Here is a 21,124-nt window from a genome sequence, read left to right as displayed (position 1 = left end):
TTGGTCAACAGTCTGCTGGGCGGAGCGTTATACGTTGTTCCACTCATTCCGGCTGAGTTTCTTCTCCCTTTTTTAATATCTCTGGAAGAACACAAAGCATAATTTGCTTTACAGCTCTCGTAAAATCCTTGTCATTTAGCAAGAAATCTGTTCATTAGTGACATTAACTTTATTTGGCTTAAGATAACACATCTAAACTGTTTCATTATCGTGTCTAATTCAGGAAACGAAAAAAGGACACTGTTTTGTCGGCGTAAAAGTGTTGCTAGCTAAGATTATTGCTCGTCAAGCCCGACATCTGAATACTGTTGCTGTCAAAGACTGAAACTCTGGGCTGCTGTCATGGATCAAATAGGGATCACTGCAGAAGGACCAAAGGTGAGTTGGTTTGCTAATTTAGCTAATCAGTCCGACATTCTTGACATGTAATATGGCCCTGGTCGTGGCGAAAACCGAGCCTTAAAAGGCTCGTCTTGGGGAGGACAGATTAACGTGACCTAAATTAGTTTTAAATAACGTTACAACCATACATTAATCGATCTACTGTAGCGCTAATTCACATTTGTATCCAACTCTGATAGCGACTAGCCAACAGGCTGACGTGCTACAAACGTTGGCTAATTCCGAATAAGTTACTAACGTATTAGCTAGCAAGCTATATTAACGTCAGACAAGTCGCGGCATGTCCCTGGCTTGGCTTTTTTGATTAACAGGATGGCTAACGTGTGTATAGTTAGCTTAGAATGTCAACTAATTGGTTAACTACTGCTTTATTCAAGTAGTTATTCAAGCACATAACGAGTACATCGATATGTTAGCAAAGGAAAGCATCATGTTTGTCTGTATTGCTGTTAACTCATTTGAATGTATGGTCCTTCAGAGTCCATGGGGCGCCACCACTACCAAGGTGGTGTCACCCTGCTCCCTCGCTGACGTCATGAGTGAGCAGCTGGCCAAGCAACTGGATGAGGAAAGCAATGCTTTCCCCGATTCCCCAGAGTAAGTACCGGTCTGTGTTGTCGATTCACGTTAACCAATCTGTAAATGGCACACCCAACTACCTCATCCCCATATTATCACTTACCCTCTCTACTTTCACATCTATCACTCCAGTGTTAATGTTAAATTGTAATTATTTTGCCTCTGGCCTATTTATTGCCTACCTCCCTACTCTTCTACATTTTCCCACACTGTACATAGGTTTTTCAATTGTGTTATTGACTGTACGTTTGTTTGTGTAACTCTGTTGTTTTTTGTCTCACTACTTTGCTTTATCTTGGCCAGGTCGCAGTTGTAAATGAGAACTTGTTCTCAACTGACCTACCAGGGTAAATAAAGGTGAAATAAAATAAAAACTTGAAAGGACATGTTCACCCTCTTGTCTAGCCGGTGTACGCACTTCAGTGTCAATTGAAACTAGCATCACACTCATATTAGGTTATTGTGGGGGTGTAGGGCGCCATGTTCATGTCCAATATCCTATGTGTTCTAGTGTCAATGCTGCTCTGGATGCCGGTGAGGAGCCAGAAACGGACTGTGACCTGATGCTGGCTCAGATGCTGCAGATGCAGTTTGACAAGGAGTTTGACAGCCAGCTGCGCACAGAAGAAAAAAAATTAAACGGGGATAGCAAACGTAAGCCTATGAACAAGTCTGGTATTAGAACAATACAAAGATTGTTTTCATTAGATAACGAATGGAATAAAACAGACTGCAACAGGGAGAGAACACCTGGACCGCTCATTTTAGTTTTCCGTATCAAAACGTTTTTCAAGTGTTTTGTACCCTAGTAAACATGACCAGGTTTCTAGAATGTGTTAAAAAAGAATGAACTGTAGTGGAATTATGAAGAATTTGAGAGATGATTGGTCTTGACTGTTGCAGTGTCCATCTCCTTTGAGAACTATCGCATGGTGCACCCTTACGAGGACAGCGACAGCTCCGAGGATGAAGTTGATTGGCAAGACACTCGCCACGACCCCTACAAAGCCGGTAACGTCCATCCCTTTAAATTTTACCCCTATATCAGTATTGATGCTAGGCCCAATACATCTACTTTATACTTGTAACAGGCCAACATCTTGCTGCATAAGATATTGGTTGCTGTTGATTGGTGGTTGTTAAAGCAATAGTTAAACTTGCTACATGAACCCTTTTTTCCCTAAATGTGTTCCAGATAAGCCCACGACAACTCCAAGAAAAGGCTTTACTGGGAAAGGCAAGAACATCACTACTAAGCACGATGAGGTTGTGTGTGGCAGGAAGAATACTGCACGCATGGACAATGTAAGAGTGATAACAAGTTCACCTTTTGCCTTGGTTCAGCGTTATTCTATAGATAGACACATGGGGGAAATTGTATGAGTAGTAATTAGCATCATTAGCATTTGTCTCCATTTAGCTTTGAAATGTGTGGCTTAATTGGTGTACACACTAATATGAACATATCCCAAACTGTCAGCCTTTTTGTAATCTCCCTCTCTGTCTTGTCCTCCCAGTTTGCCCCAGAGATCAATGTGGGAGATGGGCTTGGCATGGACCTGAAGCTCTCTAACCAGGTGTACAACTCCCTGAAGCAACACTGCTACTCCGAGCAGCGTCGCAGTGCCCGACTGCATGACAAAAAGGAGCACTCCACTGCTGTGAGTCTATGCTAAAGGAGGAATTGACAATACAAATAAGAACTTTAAAATAACAACAAAATGGCCTCATGCCATGTTCAGATCTGTATAGTATTTTAATATATTTGAATTCCGTCGTGATTATCCACTTCTGCTTTCTTTTCTGTACTTTTCTCCCTTTTTTCATTCACAGGAACAAGCAGTGGACCCAAGGACCCGTCTGCTCATGTACAAAATGGTGAACGCAGGCGTTCTGGAGAACATCAACGGCTGCATCAGCACTGGAAAGGAGTCTGTGGTGTTCCACGCAGATGGGGGAAGGTGAGGGTGACATCATGACAAGTTGTGTCGCAAGAACCCACACCTTGAATTGACTGACCGAAGGTTGATCGACCCAAGGAGATTATCACCTGGCCTGTTGAGTCAGATCAGGAACTTTCATTGCCTGACGTTACGTCATGACATTTACATTGTCATGATTGACAGAGACACTATAGCAGTAGATTAATTTGCTGTAGTTGTAGTATTTGTTTAATAGTTTTTGTATAGAACTGCCCCCCTAAATGTCTCCGTTAATTCATTTGTAGTTGGTTTCTAAGGTTTTCCAATACTGTTGTTTTTTTCCCCAGCATGGAGGAGAAGGCTGTCCCAGATGAGTGTGTACTCAAGGTCTTCAAGACCACACTCAATGAGTTCAAGAACCGCGACAAGTACATCAAGGACGACTACCGCTTCAAGGAACGCTTCAGCAAGCTGAATCCCCGCAAGGTCATCCGCCTCTGGGCTGAGAAAGAGATGCACAACCTGGCTCGGTGGGTGGTGGTGATGTCACAAAAATGGACCAACACCAGTTCACATCATTTCTCTAAAAACTCAGTTCAAATAACTTGTTATTTTTTAGATCAGATTCCAATGCTCCAACTGTGTTACGGCTCACTCTCTCTTCCCCCCCGCCATCAGTATGAAAAAGGCTGACATCCCATGCCCCGAGGTGGTGGTTCTGAAGAAGCACATCCTGGTGATGTCGTTCATTGGCAAGGACCATGTGCCGGCTCCCAAACTGAAAGAAGCCATGTTGGGCTCAGAGGACATGAACAGGGCCTACTACCAGGTGCTTCATGTGAGTGCAGCTGCTGTGCCGCCATGCACTAATGTAGACGTTACTTATGTTGTGTATTTACGTACGTCATAGTAATATCTGGTTGTGCGCACTAGTTTCAAAGACATGAGTATCCTCAGAACTCGTCCCGACTGAGAAGTATAATTCTGGATTATTATGACCCCTGGGTGTGTCTGTCTTTGCAGATGATGCAGCAGTTGTATCAGGAGTGTAACCTCGTCCACGCCGACCTGAGCGAATACAACATGCTGTGGCATCAGGGGAAGGTAGGCTATTTATCATGTTTGTCTAACCTTTATTTATCCAGGTGGGTCAATCTACACCTTATTTTTATACCTGATTCCTCATGGTTAATTTTAACTGGAAATTCTGGCATGAGATTTTACCTTCATACAGCATGAGTGATTTAATCATCTTGTTTTATGTAGGTTTGGCTGATTGATGTAAGTCAGTCCGTTGAGCCCAATCACCCTCACGGCCTTGAGTTCCTGTTCAGGGACTGCAGGAACGTGGCTACGGTAAGTTGGCTCACAGTGATGCAAGTACTGTAGGTTTAAATTGCCTGTTACTTACAGCTCATAGTAAGTACTGACTAAAGTCCTGATTTGCACAACAAGCTCTGTCTCACTGCAGAATTCATGTGCATCCACGTTCTCCAAACATCAAATTTCGAAGTGTTTTCGTTGCTCCTGATGCTCTCTTGTTTCCATTTCTTCAAATGTCAAATCCTGAAGTTAAGGCTTGAGTTTAGTCACTCATTCTGAATGGTTAAGGGAAGGGTTCAGGTACATTTGAATGGATGAGGTCCTGTATATTTAGCTGCCACACCTCAAAACATACGATGAGTGTTGGTGGAAACTGAGCGACAGTCAAAACAAAATATGTCCACTATTCTTACATCAGGTTTTGTATCAGTGACACACAGGTGGTTTTAATAACAAGATACCGGTTTTATCTCATTTCTGCAGTTCTTCCAGAAGGGCGGGGTGTCGGAAGCCATGAACGTGTACGAGCTCTTCAACGTTGTGTCTGGGCTGCAGCTCAGCGGTGACAGCGAGGCAGACTTCCTTGCCCAGGTCAGAAAACACTGAGGCCCCTATGAGGGTATTATTTCTCTGTTGGAGATTCATGTAGTTGCATTGAATTTACAGAACTAAGTTTTACAGGCAGTTTAAAGTGGGCTCTTGTCTTATCTAGAGTCCCACACACAGCAAAATCTATCATGCACTGAAGTGCCTTTTTGGGGTGGGGAATGTTTATACTACACTGAACAAAAATATAAACACAACATGCAACAATTTCAAAGATTTTACTTACAATTCATATAAGGAAATCAGTCAATTGAAATAAATTAGACCCCAATATATGGATTTCACATGACTGGGAATACAGATACTTTTTATTTTAAAAAGGTAGGAGAGGATCAGAAAACCAATCAGTATCTGGTGTGACCACCATTTGCCTTGTGCTCCACGACACATCTCATTCGCATAGAGTTAATCAGGCTGTTGATTGTGGCCTGTGGAATGTTGACCCACTCTTCTTCAATGGCTGTGTGAAGTTGCTGGATATTGGAGGGAACTGGAACACGCTGTCGTACATGTCGATCCAGAGCATCCCAAACCAGCTCAATAGGTGACATGTCTGGTGAGTGTGCAGGCCATGGAAGAACTGAGACATTTTCAGCTTCCAGGAATTGTGTACAGATCCTTGCGATATGAGGCCGTGCGTTATCATGTTGAAACATGAGGATGGCGACGGATGAATGGCACGACAATGGGCCTCAGGATCTCATCACGGTATCTTTGTGCATTAAAATTGCCATCGATAAAATGCAATTGTGTTTGTCTGTAGCTTATGCCTGCCCATACCATAACCCCACTGCCACAATGGGGCACTCTGTTCACAACGTTGACATCAGCAAACCACTCGCCCACACGACGCCAAACACGCTCTCTGCCATCTGTCCGGTACAGTTGAAATCGTGATTCATCCTTGAAGAGCACACATCCAGCGTGCCAGTGGCCATCGAAGATGAGCATTTTCCCACTGAAGTCGGTTATGATGCCGAACTGCAGTCAGGTCAAGACCCTGGTGAGGATGACGATTAGCTTCCCTGAAATGGTTTCTAACAGTTTGTGCAGAAATTCTTCAGTTGTGCAAACCCACAGTTTCATCAGCTGTTCGGGTGGCTGGTCTCAGATGGTCCCGCATAAGAAGAAGCCGGATGTGGAGGTCCTGGGCTGGCGTGGTTACAGGTGGTCTGCGGTTGTGAGGCCGGTTGGACGCACTGCCAAATTCTTTAAAACAACTTTGGAGGCGGCTTATGGTAGAGAAATTAACATTAACTTCTCTGGCATCAGCTCAGGTGGACATTCCTGCAGTCAGCATGCCAATTGCATGGTCCCTCAACTTGAGACATCTGTGGCATTGTGTTGTGTGACAAAACTGCACATTTTAGAGTTGCCTTTTATTGTCCCCAGCACAAGGTGCACCTGTGTAATGATCATGCTGTTTAATCAGCTTCTTGATATGCCACACCTGTCAGGTGGATGGATTATTTTAGCAAATGAGAAATGCATACTAACAGGGATGTGCACAATATGTTAGAAATTTACTTTTTGTGCGTATTGAACATTTCTCGGCTCTTTTATTTCCGCTCATGAAACATGGGGCCAACACTTTATATGTTGCGCTTATATTTTTGTTCAATGTACAATTTGACCCTAATCCATCATCGTATAGATATAGAGCACTTTTTCTCAAAATGCTTATCAGAAACCGGGGATTTTAGTATTCATTTTCATACAGTGGTTGACTACCTGTATGCACATAATTAAGTTGATGGGTTACTTTCCTCTACGTCTTTGTGATTTTTGTATTAACACTGTCCTCACTTGTCGTTTTATAGATTGAGGCACTGGAGAAGATGAATGAAGACCACGTGCAGAGAAGAGGCAAGAAAACCTACTCCTCTAGCACCAGCGACGGAGGGCCTCCCCTATTACACCACGAGGATGATTAACGATGAGATGATAGACACCATGATTAGCTCCATGGATCCTGTTCAGTTGATTCTGTTTTGAGAGAATGGGCGAGTAAATCCCCCCCAAAGGTCTTTCATCACAATGAGGGACACAAGGTCGAAAGGTCACTGCATCCCAAGATGCTACACTGGGGGCAGTGGGCTGAAAAGCCTCCCATACACCTCCATGAAATGTCAACATCTCATTCCATTACTACATTTGTAGATGGAATGGATGGGGACGTCTAAGGGGGGACATGACAGATGCATCTACATGCGTACACAATTATTGCTTTTTTAAAAATTAGATGGTATTCAGCCTTCATGACATGAAGTTATCTTCACAGGTGAACTGAGCTCGAATGAGAAGAGCTTTGTGTTATATGAATGGAACAAATTGCAGTCCAACATTTGGTGAAGAGCCCTAGTACGTGTCAGTGAATATTTTAATCATGGAAGGTGCAGTCATGAATGAAGACACACAATGAATTGTTTGTCATTGGCTCCGAGATACATTGAGGTCCATTGATCGTACAAGGGAGCTGTGTTTTCTGTGATCTCCAACTTCAATATAATGGTGGAAATAAATGGCAAAAATTTTAGTTATGTTTTGTCATTCATTTTACTTTGCTCTGGACAAATCGAGCAGCAGCAGCTTGACAGGAGACACCAAACTGCTCCTAAACTAGGAGTTATAAAACAATACAACAAGCAATCTATATGTAACTATAACATGTCAATATTACTCATAGTCAGCCAGTCCAACTTGTATAAAAGCCTGCAGAAACCACCTATATCTCGTTTGAGTGTTCGATTTCAGTTTGACAATCGACTGTTATTTTGAAAGTAGCGTTTAACCGCATTCATGTCATGTTGGAAACTCGGAAATGTCTGACTTGCTATCCTAGGCGGAAGAGTCGGATCCCAAGTTTCCCACCAGGGAGGTACCAGAATCAACAAATGGGAAGCTTTACGCAAATAATTTAATTTGAACTCGGAGGTCCCGAGTTTTCGACATGAACGCAGCATTAACACACGGCATTACCAAAGATTTTTATAACCGCTCCTATAATCGCTCCTCCGCTCTCTCCACTGGCTTCCAGTTGAAGCTCGCATCCGCTACAAGACCATGGTGATTGCCTACGGAGCTGTGAAGGGAACGGCACCTCCATACCTTCAGGCCCTACACCAAAACAAGGGCACTGCGTTCATCCACCTCTGGCCTGCTGGCCCCCCTACCTCTGAGGAAGCACAGTTCCCGCTCAGCCCAGTCAAAACTGTTCGCTGCTCAGGCACCCCAATGGTGGAACAAGCTCCCTCACGACGCCAGGACAGCGGAGTCAATCACCATCTTCCGGAGACACCTGAAACCCCACCTCTTTAAGGAATACCTAGGATAGGATAAAGTAATCCTTCTAACCCCCCCCCCTTAAAATATTTAGATGCACTATTGTAAAGTGGTTGTCCCACTGGATATCATAAGGTGAATGCACCAATTTGTAAGTCGCTCTGGATAAGAGCGTCTGCTAAATGACTTAAATGTAAATGTAATAACCAAACCAAGATAGACCACAGTCTGTGGTTTCTTATGGGAACAAATGTGTCATTTTGGGCAGAACAAATAAGGTGGCATCTGTATATTTCCGTTAGGGAACGCCCACTTTGTGAAGTGCGCGTGTGAAATAACTCAATTCGCCTTTGTATTCCTACATAAAGCGATATAAAAAGTGTTTTGGCAAAGGGTAAAGTCTACAAAACTTATTCCACTCAGTTCAAAACATATTTTCGTTTTAGTAACCGAAAACTCTATTGAGATCAAATGTTTTGAAGATGAGAAAATGTGCAAAATGTCGGCCAAAATCGATCTTCTCCCGCTGCCGGCCACTGGGCTGTAGTGAGTGGTTTATGCATCCGGTGAAATAGCTGTCATTGTTCAATGTGTGGCGTTAATATCTTATGGGATTCACGTGACTGTCACATGATTTTGAAACCGGAACTTGCCGTAGAGAGAGGCTTTGGACAGTTAATTTATTAAATGCAGAGCGAACAACTAACTGCAGGACATAATAGTCAGCAAAGCTAAAGGTTCACAATGAGTGAGGAACACTACTACCTAGAACTTTGTGAAAATCCTGTGCAATTTGAAAATGCCTCAAGCGTCAACAATGTGTTTTTTGACGAAGCAAACAAACAGGTACATTAACGTTAATAGTAGCCAAGGCTAGCTAGAAGGATATGCTCAGCTATGGCGGTTACTCCAGAGACAGACAGATATAGCTAGCCAGCTAGATGCTTAGTTAGCGCGATTATAGCTAGTTAAATAAATCATATTTTATCTTGATTTTACATTCAGCTAGGTACTACAAGTATGTTGGCTTATGTGAACGCAAGTACATATAACTAGCTTTGACGAGGGTGGCTGTCAAACTGTTGATTCCCATGTTGCACCGTGGTGAAGGTCCTAAAGTGTAGCCATACAGTATGGCTAATTAGTATGGTAGGTATTAAGGAGGTAGACGAATTAGTGAACTTCAGTCAACATTAATGCTTGTCTCTGGCAGTACATTCACCAGCTAAACAAGGCAGATTAGATGAGCAGTAACCCTCATTCTATTGCTTCAAGTAGAAGTTACACTATCCTCCTATTGTAATGTATACCAGGCTCCAAGTCCTTTTATATATTGATTGTTCTCTATTTACCCTGTTTTCTCCTTCAGGTGTTTGCAGTGCGATCAGGGGGTGCCACTGGGGTTGTGGTTAAAGGACCAGAGGACAAAAGCTCAGTTGCCTTTAGGTAATGAGATGATGCATATATTGCGACGATGATGAAGATCATAAGCTCAATGATGATCGTCTCTCATGCAGTATATACATTTTCTTCACAGAATGGATGACAAAGGAGAGGTGAAGTGCATCAAGTTTTCGATCGGAAATAAGATTTTGGCAGTTCAGAGAACACCAAAATCTGTGGTAAGCATTACAGCAATCATTCTCAACTCAATGTTATTCAATTATTCTGTTTTCTATCCATGTTGATGGCCTGACTAAAAGCCTCAGTTTTTTTTCTCGTAGGATTTCATAAACTTCATACCGGATTATCCACATTTGGAATTCTCCCAGGAATGTAAGGTATGCAAGCATATGCAGTGTCAAATGTTTGAAGTTCAAAATAGCTGTAATTTCTTCATGTTGTAACTAAATATGAGTCAATTTTCTATAGGTGTGATTTGTTTTATATTCTCCTTTTTGATTGACAGATGAAGAATGCCAGTATTTTGGGCTTCTGTTGGACTAACTGGAATGAAATCGTTTTCATCACTGACCAGGGAATTGAGTTCTACCAGGTAACTATGTTTCACATTAATTTAATTTCTTGTGATATGTAATAATGCCAGTCGTTTTTGTGATTTAGGATAGGAATGCACTACCAGGAAAGTTACACACTCCTAGATTGTTTCCTAGGTTATTGCATCGCAGCACTATCAATTGAGTTTGCCCTGTATTACTCTTTCTTATACTAAAACATTGTCACATGACGCTTACGTGACTCAACTCAATTCAAACTACAACCACTAGTGGTCTTAATGTACCACTGACTGAGAAATAAAGTTGTTTGATTTTGCAGTACTGCACAGTATTAGGTTGATTGGTAATGTTACCTCTTTATACTGGAATACGAATAGAGGAAGACTGCAATGTGAACAGGGATGCCTATTAGGCTCAAAATGTTCGTCAAAAAGTTGTCTTGTGCCAGTTTTTCATTTGAGTTGAAGTTGTCAATGACATGCTCTCTGTGTTTAGGTGCTTCCTGACAAGCGTTGCCTGAAGCTGCTGAAGAGTCAGAGCATCAATGTGAACTGGTACATGTACTGTCCTGAGACTGCAGTCATTCTACTCTCTACCACCTTCCAGGGCAATGTGCTGCAGCCGTTTGTCTTCAAAGTAAGTGGTCACAACTGACATAAGATGTCTCAAACATCCACCTGCTGATACAGTAAGACATGATATATACCACCAAAAGCTCATGTTCATGTTGAAGCATTAGCATCCTAAAGTTGCTGGAAATATAATCATCAAACCTATTGTTTTTTTTTTTTGTCCCACCAGAGTGGGACCATGTCTAAAATGGCCAAGTTTGAGATCGAGCTTCCGGTGGTTCCCAAGCCAGCCAAGCTCAATCTGTCAGAGAGGGACATTGCTGTGGCCAACATGTGAGTTTGTAACTGTTTTGAATTGATATTTGATATTTTGGCTCGATATTCAAGTAACAATTTCAAACAAAAAGCAAAAGCCCTTTGGGCTGTATGAAGCAGTATGAACACTGAATGAGTTGTTCACTTTGTTTCTAATGGTAGTTACGGTCAGCTGTATGTAATGTATCTGAAGCATCACTCCAGAACTACTGACAGTCCCTGTGCTGAGGTGGTCCTCTATCATCTACCCAGGTACATCTTATTTAACATATTCCTAATGGGCATTCCTCTAAACATGCTGAAATTCCTCCTAACTTAACATGGTCATGCAGCAATCATATCACCCTTATATTCAGAGTTTCTTGTGTAACTAGAGAAACAAGGACTAGCTAGAGTAAGAAAGCTACTCATAGTCATTTACTGGATCAATCTTGAAATGAAATATCCATGGTGTTATTTATACATAGGGAATACCTGAAGGGCTAAATTGGTAAATTATGTCAATTAATATCTGGCCTAACGACATGTTGTTCCCAGGGAGGGATCCTGTAAGAAGACCAACGTGTTAAAACTCAACACCACAGGGAAGTTTGCCCTCAACGTGGTGGATAACCTGGTGGTAGTGCATCATCAGAGCACTCAGGTGAGTCCTTTTGGCAAGAAATGACAATTGGATCCTTTTGAGCAGGGTTCTCACCAAAGAATGTAAAAAGGATGCTGTGCCATGGTATGTATGTATGTATCTATGTATGTTTTTCTAGATTCTAGGAAAATATATTTTACAGGTCTACATAAACGCAAAATCTCTTGAGTCCAAAGGGGGAATCAAGGCAGAACCCTGCTTGATGTTAGACAGGCAAACTCCTCCTACGGTTGTGTTGTTTCATATCCTCGGTCCAAACCCATTGTCTGGCATGATGTAGATAATGTCTTATTTCAGACCTCCATCATATTTGACATCAAGCTGCGGGAGCCCGACTGTGCCCTGAACGTCCACCAGCCTGTGCTGCCTCCTCGCTCCATACACCCCTACAGGATTCCCCTCACAGGTATAGGCTACTTGGATTTACTCTATGCATCTACACTCATTGGCCAGTTTATTAGATACACCCATTTAGTACTGGGTCTGATACACTTGTGTGTTCAGATCAGCCTGAATTCTTTGGGGCATGGAAACGTTACTCAATTGTTATCAAGAGACCTAGCAAGAGACCTAACGTGTGCCAGGAAAACATTCCCCACACCATTACACCACCAGCCTGTACTGTTGACACCAGGCAGGATGGGGCCATGGACTCATGCTGCTTACGCCAATTCCTGACTGCCGTGACGCAACAGGATCCAGGATTTGTCAGACCAGGCAATGTTTTTCCACTCCTCAATTCTCCAGTGTTGGTGATTGTGTGCCCACTGGAGCCGCTTCTTTTGTTTTTAGCTTATAGGAGTGGAACCCGGTGTGGTCGTCTGCCGCAATAGCCCATCCATGACAAGGACTGACGAGTTGTGCGTTCTGAGATGCCGTTCTGCACACCACTGTTGTACTGCGCTGTTATTTGCCTGTTTGTGGCCCGCCTGTTAGCGTGCACGATTCATTCTCCTTCCACCTCTCAACTAGCTGTGTTTTCACGTACAGGACTGCCACTGACTGGATGCTTTTTGTTTGTCGCACCATTCTCGGTAATACCTAGACACTGTCGTGCGTGAAAAGTCTAGGAGGCCGGTCATTTCTGAACCGGTCGCTTAGGTCACTCGTTTTGCTCATTGTAACGTTCAATCGAACCGTAGCTGGATGCCTTTCTGCCTGCTTTATGTAGCAAGCCACGGCCACGTGACTCATTTCCGTGAACAGAGTGGTGTTCTTATAAACTGGCCACCGAGTGTGTATGGACAGGCCAGACTTTACCAACGGCTTGGCTGTTTTGGTCACTGACTGGCTGACTGTGTCTTTGCCTGTCTTGTCTGCCTCTCAGTCACTCCAGTTGTAATTGTATCACTCTCTTGTGTGACACATGACGTAACCTTCTGTCACTTCACTCCCATCTGTCGCTTTTAGAATACTCTTTCCCTCTCTTCATTATGTCTCTTAAAGCCCTGACAGAAACTAACTTGACTTCTCCATAGGTCCTTCTGCTGTACCCAGCCAGCCTCCGGTGCCTTGTGAGCTCTGTATCCTTTATGAAACACGAGTAGCTAGATGAGCTGCGCGGGCACTTGTCAATGAAACGGTGTCAATGACGATTGGAACAGCTAGCAGGGAAATGGTAGGTGGTGGTATTACTGATGATCGTGGATGCTTCCCTTGACCTTCAGACTCCTCATCTTGGAGCGTCTTTCAACCCGACATCATCATCAGTGCAAGCGAAGGTGAGTGAGAACACCCACACATCTAACCATAGACTGATATGTCCTGGCTAACTGTCTGTTATCTGGACCAGAAACATCTAACCATAGACTGCTATGTCCCGGCTAACTGTCTGTTATCTGGACCAGAAACATCTAACCATAGACCGCTATGTCCCGGCTAACTGTCTGTTATCTGGACCAGAAACATCTAACCATAGACTGCTATGTCCCGGCTAACTGTCTGTTATCTGGACCAGAAACATCTAACCATAGACTGCTATGTCCCGGCTAACTGTCTGTTATCTGGACCAGAAACATCTAACCATAGACTGCTATGTCCCGGCTGTCTGTCTGTTATCTGGACCAGAAACATCTAACCATAGACTGCTATGTCCCGGCTAACTGTCTGTTATCTGGACCAGAAACATCTAACCATAGACTGCTATGTCCCGGCTAACTGTCTGTTATCTGGACCAGAAACATCTAACCATAGACTGCTATGTCCCGGCTTACTGTCATCATCTGGACCAGAAACATCTAACCATAGACTGCTATGTCCCGGCTTACTGTAATCATCTGGACCAGAAACATCTAACCATAGACTGCTATGTCCCGGCTAACTGTCTGTTATCTGGACCAGAAACATCTAACCATAGACTGCTATGTCCCGGCTAACTGTCATCATCTGGACCAGAAACATCTAACCATAGACTGCTATGTCCCGGCTGTCTGTCTGTTATCTGGACCAGAAACATCTAACCATAGACTGCTATGTCCCGGCTAACTGTCTGTTATCTGGACCAGAAACATCTAACCATAGACTGCTATGTCCTGGCTTACTGTCTGTTATCTGGACCAGAAACATCTAACCATAGACTGCTATGTCCCGGCTAACTGTCTGTTATCTGGACCAGAAACATCTAACCATAGACTGCTATGTCCCGGCTAACTGTCTGTTATCTGGACCAGAAACATCTAACCATAGACTGCTATGTCCCGGCTTACTGTCATCATCTGGACCAGAAACATCTAACCATAGACTGCTATGTCCCGGCTAACTGTCTGTTATCTGGACCAGAAACATCTAACCATAGACTGCTATGTCCCGGCTAACTGTCTGTTATCTGGACCAGAAACATCTAACCATAGACTGCTATGTCCCGGCTAACTGTCTGTTATCTGGACCAGAAACATCTAACCATAGACAGCTATGTCCCGGCTAACTGTCTGTTATCTGGACCAGAAACAACCACTAACCCATATTCACTGTAGATCAGATGGGTGTATAGTAACCAACGTGGTAGTAGAACCACCTCCTCTTCTAGGCTATGTAGTTACCATATTGCTTTCACCAATCCACATTTTTCATCTACAGTTTGTTGTTCCGGATGGTACTCATGTTCTTGCATGGTTGTCTGACCTGTTCTGTGTGTTCCCCCTCTGTTTCAGGGTGTCTGTCCTGTTCTGTGTGTTCCCCCTCTGTTTCAGGGTGTCTGTCCTGTTCTGTGTGTTCCCCCTCTGTTTCAGGGTGTCTGACCTGTTCTGTGTGTTCCCCCTCTGTTTCAGGGTGTCTGTCCTGTTCTGTGTGTTCCCCCTCTGTTTCAGGGTGTCTGTCCTGTTCTGTGTGTTCCCCCTCTGTTTCAGGGTGTCTGTCCTGTTCTGTGTGTTCCCCCTCTGTTTCAGGGTGTCTGACCTGTTCTGTGTGTTCCCCCTCTGTTTCAGGGTGTCTGTCCTGTTCTGTGTGTTCCCCCTCTGTTTCAGGGTGTCTGTCCTGTTCTGTGTGTTCCCCCTCTGTTTAAGGGTGTCTGACCTGTTCTGTGTGTTCCCCCCTCTGTTTCAGGGTGTCAGTCCTGTTCTGTGTGTTCCCCCTCTGTTTCAGGGTGTCTGACCTGTTCTGTGTGTTCCCCCTCTGTTTCAGGGTGTCTGACCTGTTCTGTGTGTTCCCCCTCTGTTTCAGGGTGTCTGTCCTGTTCTGTGTGTTCCCCCTCTGTTTCAGGGTGTCTGTCCTGTGCCTCTGTAGTGTTGTCTGTTCCCCTCTGTTTCAGGGTGTCTGTCCTGTTCTGTGTGTTCCCCCTCTGTTTCAGGGTGTCTGACCTGTTCTGTGTGTTCCCCCTCTGTTTCAGGGTGTCTGACCTGTTCTGTGTGTTCCCCCTCTGTTTCAGGGTGTCTGACCTGTTCTGTGTGTTCCCCCTCTGTTTCAGGGTGTCTGTCCTGTTCTGTGTGTTCCCCCTCTGTTTCAGGGTGTCTGACCTGTTCTGTGTGTTCCCCCTCTGTTTCAGGATATCAGTGGTATCTGCAGGTGAAGCTGCCGCCCACCGTCAACCTCCTGCAGGACAAGGGCAAGCTGATCGACTTCCTCCTGCGCAGACGAGACTGCAAGATGGTCATCCTGTCCGTGTGCTCACAAAGTAAGACTGCCTTGTGAAACAGATAGGGGAGACTGTGTTCGTTGCTGAAGGAAGCACACTATTAAAACAAGGTTGTAGAATAGACGATTAGAGAAGCCTGAACCATAGTGAACATAGGCCTTGAGTGAACACTGCCTCTCTCTCTGTTTCAGTGCTCAACGGGGAAGACAAGGGGAGCTTACCAGTGGTGGCCACAGTGTTCGACAAACTCAACCAAGTCTTCAAAGAGTACCTGGAGGCAGAGCAGACCTACACTGTGGTGAGTACTGCCTACTAGGGTCAGGACCATACCAGTATCGTGTAACTTGAATAACAAAAAGGATGAAGAGGATATAATCAACTGAACAGATCTGAGTTGTCGTCCGTATTACGGATGATTAGGACAGTAGCCCGTACACTGTCCGTTGCAGTAACTTGACTTTTGTTCTTACCTGGGCTGTTACGGTGACCCTATTACCGCCACACCGGCAGTCAAATTCCATGTGACTGTTTAGTCACGGTAATTAGGCTTCTCCAAGCTCTGCTGCTGATGGTCGTTAGTAGCCTACCAAACTTGTTAACTGTTTGGTACTCAGCACTCTATTGTCCCTCTTATCACTCTGATCGAAAATCCAATCAAACACTTCATGAGAGCCCATGAGCTCATGTTGCATAACATTTCTATAGGTTATGCAATTGCAGAAGAAAACCGAGTGATGGCCTCTATTAAAAAGAGGAGGATCCCATCAGCTTTCTATAGGCTAGGCCTAGTATATTTATTTCTCAACTTTCCTAATATTAAGCATATTGCTTCTCTTTACAACAGGAGTATAGCCTACCTGGCTGGCATGAAAATTAACCACAGGAAAAGCGTCCTCCATTCACTATTTAAGTGCATAGATGACATGTATTTTTTCCACTGCCCCTGTTTTGATACAGGTGCATGATAATGGTCCATTCTAAATCAAAACAAATTTAAAACATTATTTAGGATATGTAAAGACGAAAATAGTCTAATCAAGAATAGTCTGATGGGTGACAATATTAGCATATAACTTGTGAATTATATATTATCACTTGTGAGTGATTCCCAGCGTAAGGCAAGAAACAAAGCTTTTTTTAATCATAGTCGCACACCTCATGTAGCCTAGCCCATAGGCCTATATGTTTTGATAAGGTTTCTATCACATCTAAAGTGGCCAAATCGCATCTTAAAATTAAGCACATTTAATCCTTTTTTACAAAGGCTGTAGAGCTTAACTGGGATATATAAGCAGCGTGTGAGTTTCAAGTTTGGAGAAGACAATTTTCCCCACAAAAATGTGACTTTATAATAAAAAAATGACATGCATAATTGCATTTGCGGTCACTTTTGATAATGGTGTTTTCCCGCTAATAGAACATTCGTGCTTATGGCCTTCTGCTGTGTGTGCATTGCTGCGCTTATAATGTGAAGATATAGCCTAATAGTTTATCACATTTTAAGCTAAATGTTCTGATCTGTTGCGTGAGCCACATTGCTTAGCCTCTATGGGCTAGGTGGGACGCTTGCATCCCACCTACTCAACAGCCAGTGTAATCCCGTGGAGCGATATTCAAATACCTTAGAAATGCTATTACTTCAAATGCTATTACTTCAATTTCTCAAACATATGACTATTTTACACCATTTTAAAGACAAGACTCTCGTTAATCTAACCACACTGTCCGATTTCAAAAAGGCTTTACAACGAAAGCAAAACATTAGATTATGTCAGCAGAGTACCCAGCCAGAAATAATCAGACACCCATTTTTCAAGCTAGCATATAATGTCACATAAACCCAAACCACAGCTAAATGCAGCACTAACCTTTGATGATCTTCATCAGATGACACCCCTAGGACATTATGTTATACAATACATGCATGTTTTGTTCAATCAAGTTCATATTTATATCAAAAACCAGCTTTTTACATTAGCATGTGACTAGCATGTGACTTAAAAATCAAAACATGTAGCCCAACGTTTGTAGAACAACTAAAGTTACATTAACTCTAAATGAAGCATATAGGAGGACCTGTTTCTTTGTTAACCACACTACACAGAATATTCGCATGTGCGCACTCCCTCAAATAATTTGGAGAAAATATCCTTTCTATTTTATTCAGCTTTGTTCAATTGTTTTCTTTATACTATAAAAGAATGCCACAGAATTATAAGCAAATGTTGTCTACTAAATGAGCTAGTGTAGCCCACAGACATATGACATAGTCAGATCAGCACCTAACATAAGGACAACTCTGGGTATGCTGTTCTGTTTGTCTGAAATGGCCTACATTTTCTTCATATGTTTCTTTAGACCGGTCTAAAATAAATACCATTTATTGTGAATGTGTAGGCAATATTACATGGATTTATGTTCCAAAGGTCTGCATCAGTGGCTTGTAGGCTATGTGTGGGAGCCAGGAGATGCTAAATGTTTTGTTAATTACCATGAGGCCGGAGTTATTTGCTTGATAATCATAAGCTGACAAATGTTGTGACTGCCACAGCCCTAGTTGGGACTGCCACAGCCCTTGTTGTGACCTGTTGATCTCTTTCAGGCTATGGAGTCTGGTCCCAGCCGAGGCAGCGCTGCTCGGGAGAGGCCCGTCCGGACGCAGGCGGTTATCGACCAGTCAGACATGTATACACACGTCTTGTCCTCCTTCACAGAGAAAAAGGTGAGGGTGGTGAAGCCCATATTTCAATGGCTGCTGCCTTATTTGAATTTAAAGTAATTTTTTCCTCAATTGCCTGTTAGATGACTGAACATTATATTGTTTCACCCCTCCAACAGGACGTATCTCACAAATTCATCATTGCTGTGCTGATGGAGTACATCCGCTCACTCAACCAGGTCCAGATCACTGTGCAGGTAGGTTGCAGAAAAGTATTTTCGTGCGGCTATATCAGAGTTTTGTGTTGTTTTATGAATAATGGTGGGATGACACTGTTTCATCTTGTAACATGTTAGCAGTGCTACACTAGTATGCTTTGTGTTCCTGTAGATTCTGCATATTTATTGTCCCATATTGTCATTAAATGACCTTTCAATTGGGAACTGTGATGTTGAGTTGTCTGAAATATAAGGTCCACTTTCCTCTGTTTCTCTTCCAGCATTACCTGTATGAGCTGGTCATTAAGATGTTGGTTCATCACAGCCTCTTCTACATGCTTCATCAGTTCCTCCAGTACCACGTCCTCAGTGACTCTAAACCTCTGGTGAGTCCTCAATTATTAGAAACAAAGCTCAACTTTTTCATGGTAGTTTTATCCTGTAGGTTTTGGGTATTCAGAGGAGTTGGGGGTGAAGTTTAATACAAAGGGCTAGCAGGCTGTTACTGCTAAAGACGCAATGCTTCAGAAAATATCTAGGTCAAATACTTAAATTCAGCTGCACGTCATAAGATTTGCCTGTTCCAATGGAAACAATATAAAATCATCTTGACATATGTGTTTTACCCCGGTCTTTGAAAGTTAATTCCTATATAATATTTAATCCAATATAATGCGTGGGAACCTCCTTCCTGTGATCCCATTTCTCACCAGCTAACTGTTTGTTGTAAGTAAAAGGCACAAGGCTACTGTAGCGCTGGTTGATTATTTACTCTCTGTTGTTACATTGGTTGAGCAGACCTTGGATCAGTTCTACTGTATGATCTTTATTTTGATTGGTTGTGGAATTAACATCTGTAGTGTCTGTTGTCTTAAGGCCTGTTTGCTGCTGTCTCTGGAAGGCACTTACCCCGCTGCACACCAGCTCTCCCTGGACATGTTAAAGGTATGATGCACACACACACACACGCTAACATGCAGACTATTTTAAACAGCTATCAGTTATCACACAGGACATCCCCAAAGTCCTTTGTAGAATTGGTTGTTTTTCCAGAGAATCCTGTCAACTAATTATAGAAAGAAAGGAGCCTTCATGTGAACTTCATTCATGGCTAACTTATAACAATAAATCCTGGTACTCATATAGACATGTATAACATGCTGATCTGTAACGTCCTATATCTATCTGTGTGTGTGACAGAGACTGTCCACGGCCAACGATGAGATCGTGGAGGTGCTTCTGTCCAAACAGCAGGTGCTGGGTGCTCTGCGCTTCATCCGCAGCGTGGGCGGCAACGACAACATCTCCGCTCGCAAGTTCCTGGATGCGGCGCTCCAGACGGCCGACCAGATGCTCTTCTACACCATCTTCCGGTTCTTTGAGCAGAGGAACCTGCGTCTGAGAGGCAGCCCCAGCTTCAACCCAGGTGAGGTGACACCTCTACACTAGGTCTTCAGCTGAAATGGCTCCCCATTCCCTATGTAGTGTGCTACTTATCACCATGGAGACCACTTACTCGAGCCACATTGTCTTAGGTCTGGTGCCTTGACCAATAGTGTGACTTGTCTGCACCGATAGGTGGAAGGAATGGCTCTGCGTAGGGTGACACTAAATTCCTGTATTTCCATGGCTCTGGTCTGACTAACTCCTTTGTAATGACCATAGAAAGAATTCACACATTGACTCTAGAATGTTGTAGAAATGTTGATAACGCCATAGTTTTCAATAATGAATGAGTGCCCTCTGTTATTTTTATATTAGATTACCTTGACCCAAATAATAACTTTGTTAAGCCAGGAACAACAGGCATATGCTGAAAGGTACGGAAGCCTCGCCTGCTGTTGTGTGCTCCTATTGCTTTTTTATTCATATGAATACATTTATCCTAGTTGCATGGTTTCTTTGAAACGTTGGAACACGTGGGAGAGTATCAATGATTGTGAACCTGTTTCCTGTAGGTTTCAGGTTTTGATAGACGCCAACATTATCAACGCAAACTGAAATCCATAATAGAGCAAAGCATAGACCTGTCTAAATATCCAATAAAAATACATTTAAAAAAGTATACATTTATAAGGACCCAATCTGTACCAATGCTAAAAACACAACCAACATGTGGGTAATAAGTAAAACTTGGAATTAATAGCTCATTATTGAATGAACTGCAAATAAATCACTTCCCACCCATCTGCCACTGGTGTGTATTGACTGACCTTTGACCCAATACTCTGTTTTGATTGGCCTTTAGGTGAGCACTGTGAGGAACACGTGGTATACTTCAAGCAAGTTTTCGGGGAGCAAGCACTCATGAAGCAAGCAACAGTTTGAGTTGTGACATTTCATATTATCCCACAGCCCGTTTAACTTATTGTAAATAGTTGAAATCATGCTAATAAAGTCATTTGTACATACTCTAACAATCAATTTTGTATTAAATGTCATGCTTTATTCTGCTTGACAAAATGTCCTTCTGACTAGCCCTGGGTCATGTTCATTAGGGCACGCAATGGTAAACGAAAAGGACTGTTTATTGGACAAGTCAAGGTAGTCCATCTGCCTAATTAACACAAACCTGG

The 21,124-nt window shown here is 43.1% G+C and overlaps 2 protein-coding genes across 3 annotated transcripts; both read left to right on the top strand.

Moving 5' to 3' along the window:
* The first annotated feature begins 90 nt into the window (after positions 1–90).
* riok3 (RIO kinase 3 (yeast)) lies at positions 91–7,368 on the top strand. 2 transcript variants are annotated; one of them, NM_001140510.1, is given in 13 exon segments: positions 91–378; positions 881–999; positions 1,493–1,635; positions 1,885–1,992; positions 2,177–2,286; positions 2,499–2,642; positions 2,815–2,942; positions 3,251–3,433; positions 3,582–3,741; positions 3,927–4,007; positions 4,170–4,259; positions 4,710–4,817; positions 6,653–7,368. In NM_001140510.1, coding segments are annotated over 13 exon segments (1,524 nt in total). In that variant the 5' UTR covers positions 91–342; the 3' UTR covers positions 6,767–7,368.
* Positions 7,369–8,790: 1,422 nt separating this feature from the next.
* Positions 8,791–20,965, top strand: rmc1 (regulator of MON1-CCZ1). Its single transcript, NM_001140031.1, has 20 exons — positions 8,791–8,960; positions 9,484–9,560; positions 9,652–9,736; positions 9,839–9,895; positions 10,024–10,110; positions 10,568–10,708; positions 10,874–10,977; positions 11,122–11,211; positions 11,497–11,602; positions 11,900–12,008; positions 13,081–13,125; positions 13,270–13,323; positions 15,582–15,710; positions 15,863–15,969; positions 18,274–18,393; positions 18,510–18,587; positions 18,830–18,934; positions 19,425–19,493; positions 19,749–19,974; positions 20,797–20,965. Exons 1-20 carry the CDS (start codon positions 8,859–8,861, stop codon positions 20,874–20,876), a joined length of 1,971 nt encoding a protein of 656 aa, NP_001133503.1. The 5' UTR covers positions 8,791–8,858; the 3' UTR covers positions 20,877–20,965.
* The last annotated feature ends 159 nt before the right edge of the window (positions 20,966–21,124 follow it).

This window comes from Salmo salar, chromosome ssa19 (assembly GCF_905237065.1).
Source record: "Salmo salar chromosome ssa19, Ssal_v3.1, whole genome shotgun sequence".
Lineage (NCBI taxonomy): Eukaryota > Metazoa > Chordata > Actinopteri > Salmoniformes > Salmonidae > Salmo > Salmo salar.
Note: the sequence above shows the minus strand (reverse complement) of the source record. Positions and strands in the feature narration are given on the sequence as shown.

Bases quoted from the DNA above. Each gene is read 5' to 3' on its own strand.
- riok3 (XM_045701847.1), top strand. From the start codon at position 1,545: ATGCTGGCTCAGATGCTGCAGATGCAGTTTGACAAGGAGTTTGACAGC. The intron at 1,636-1,884 runs GTAAGCCTATGA...TGACTGTTGCAG, and splicing joins ATTAAACGGGGATAGCAAAC to TGTCCATCTCCTTTGAGAAC. The intron at 2,943-3,250 runs GTGAGGGTGACA...TTTTTTCCCCAG, and splicing joins TTCCACGCAGATGGGGGAAG to CATGGAGGAGAAGGCTGTCC.
- rmc1 (NM_001140031.1), top strand. From the start codon at position 8,859: ATGAGTGAGGAACACTACTACCTAGAACTTTGTGAAAATCCTGTGCAA. The intron at 9,561-9,651 runs GTAATGAGATGA...TTTTCTTCACAG, and splicing joins AAAAGCTCAGTTGCCTTTAG to AATGGATGACAAAGGAGAGG. The intron at 15,970-18,273 runs GTGAGTACTGCC...GATCTCTTTCAG, and splicing joins CAGAGCAGACCTACACTGTG to GCTATGGAGTCTGGTCCCAG.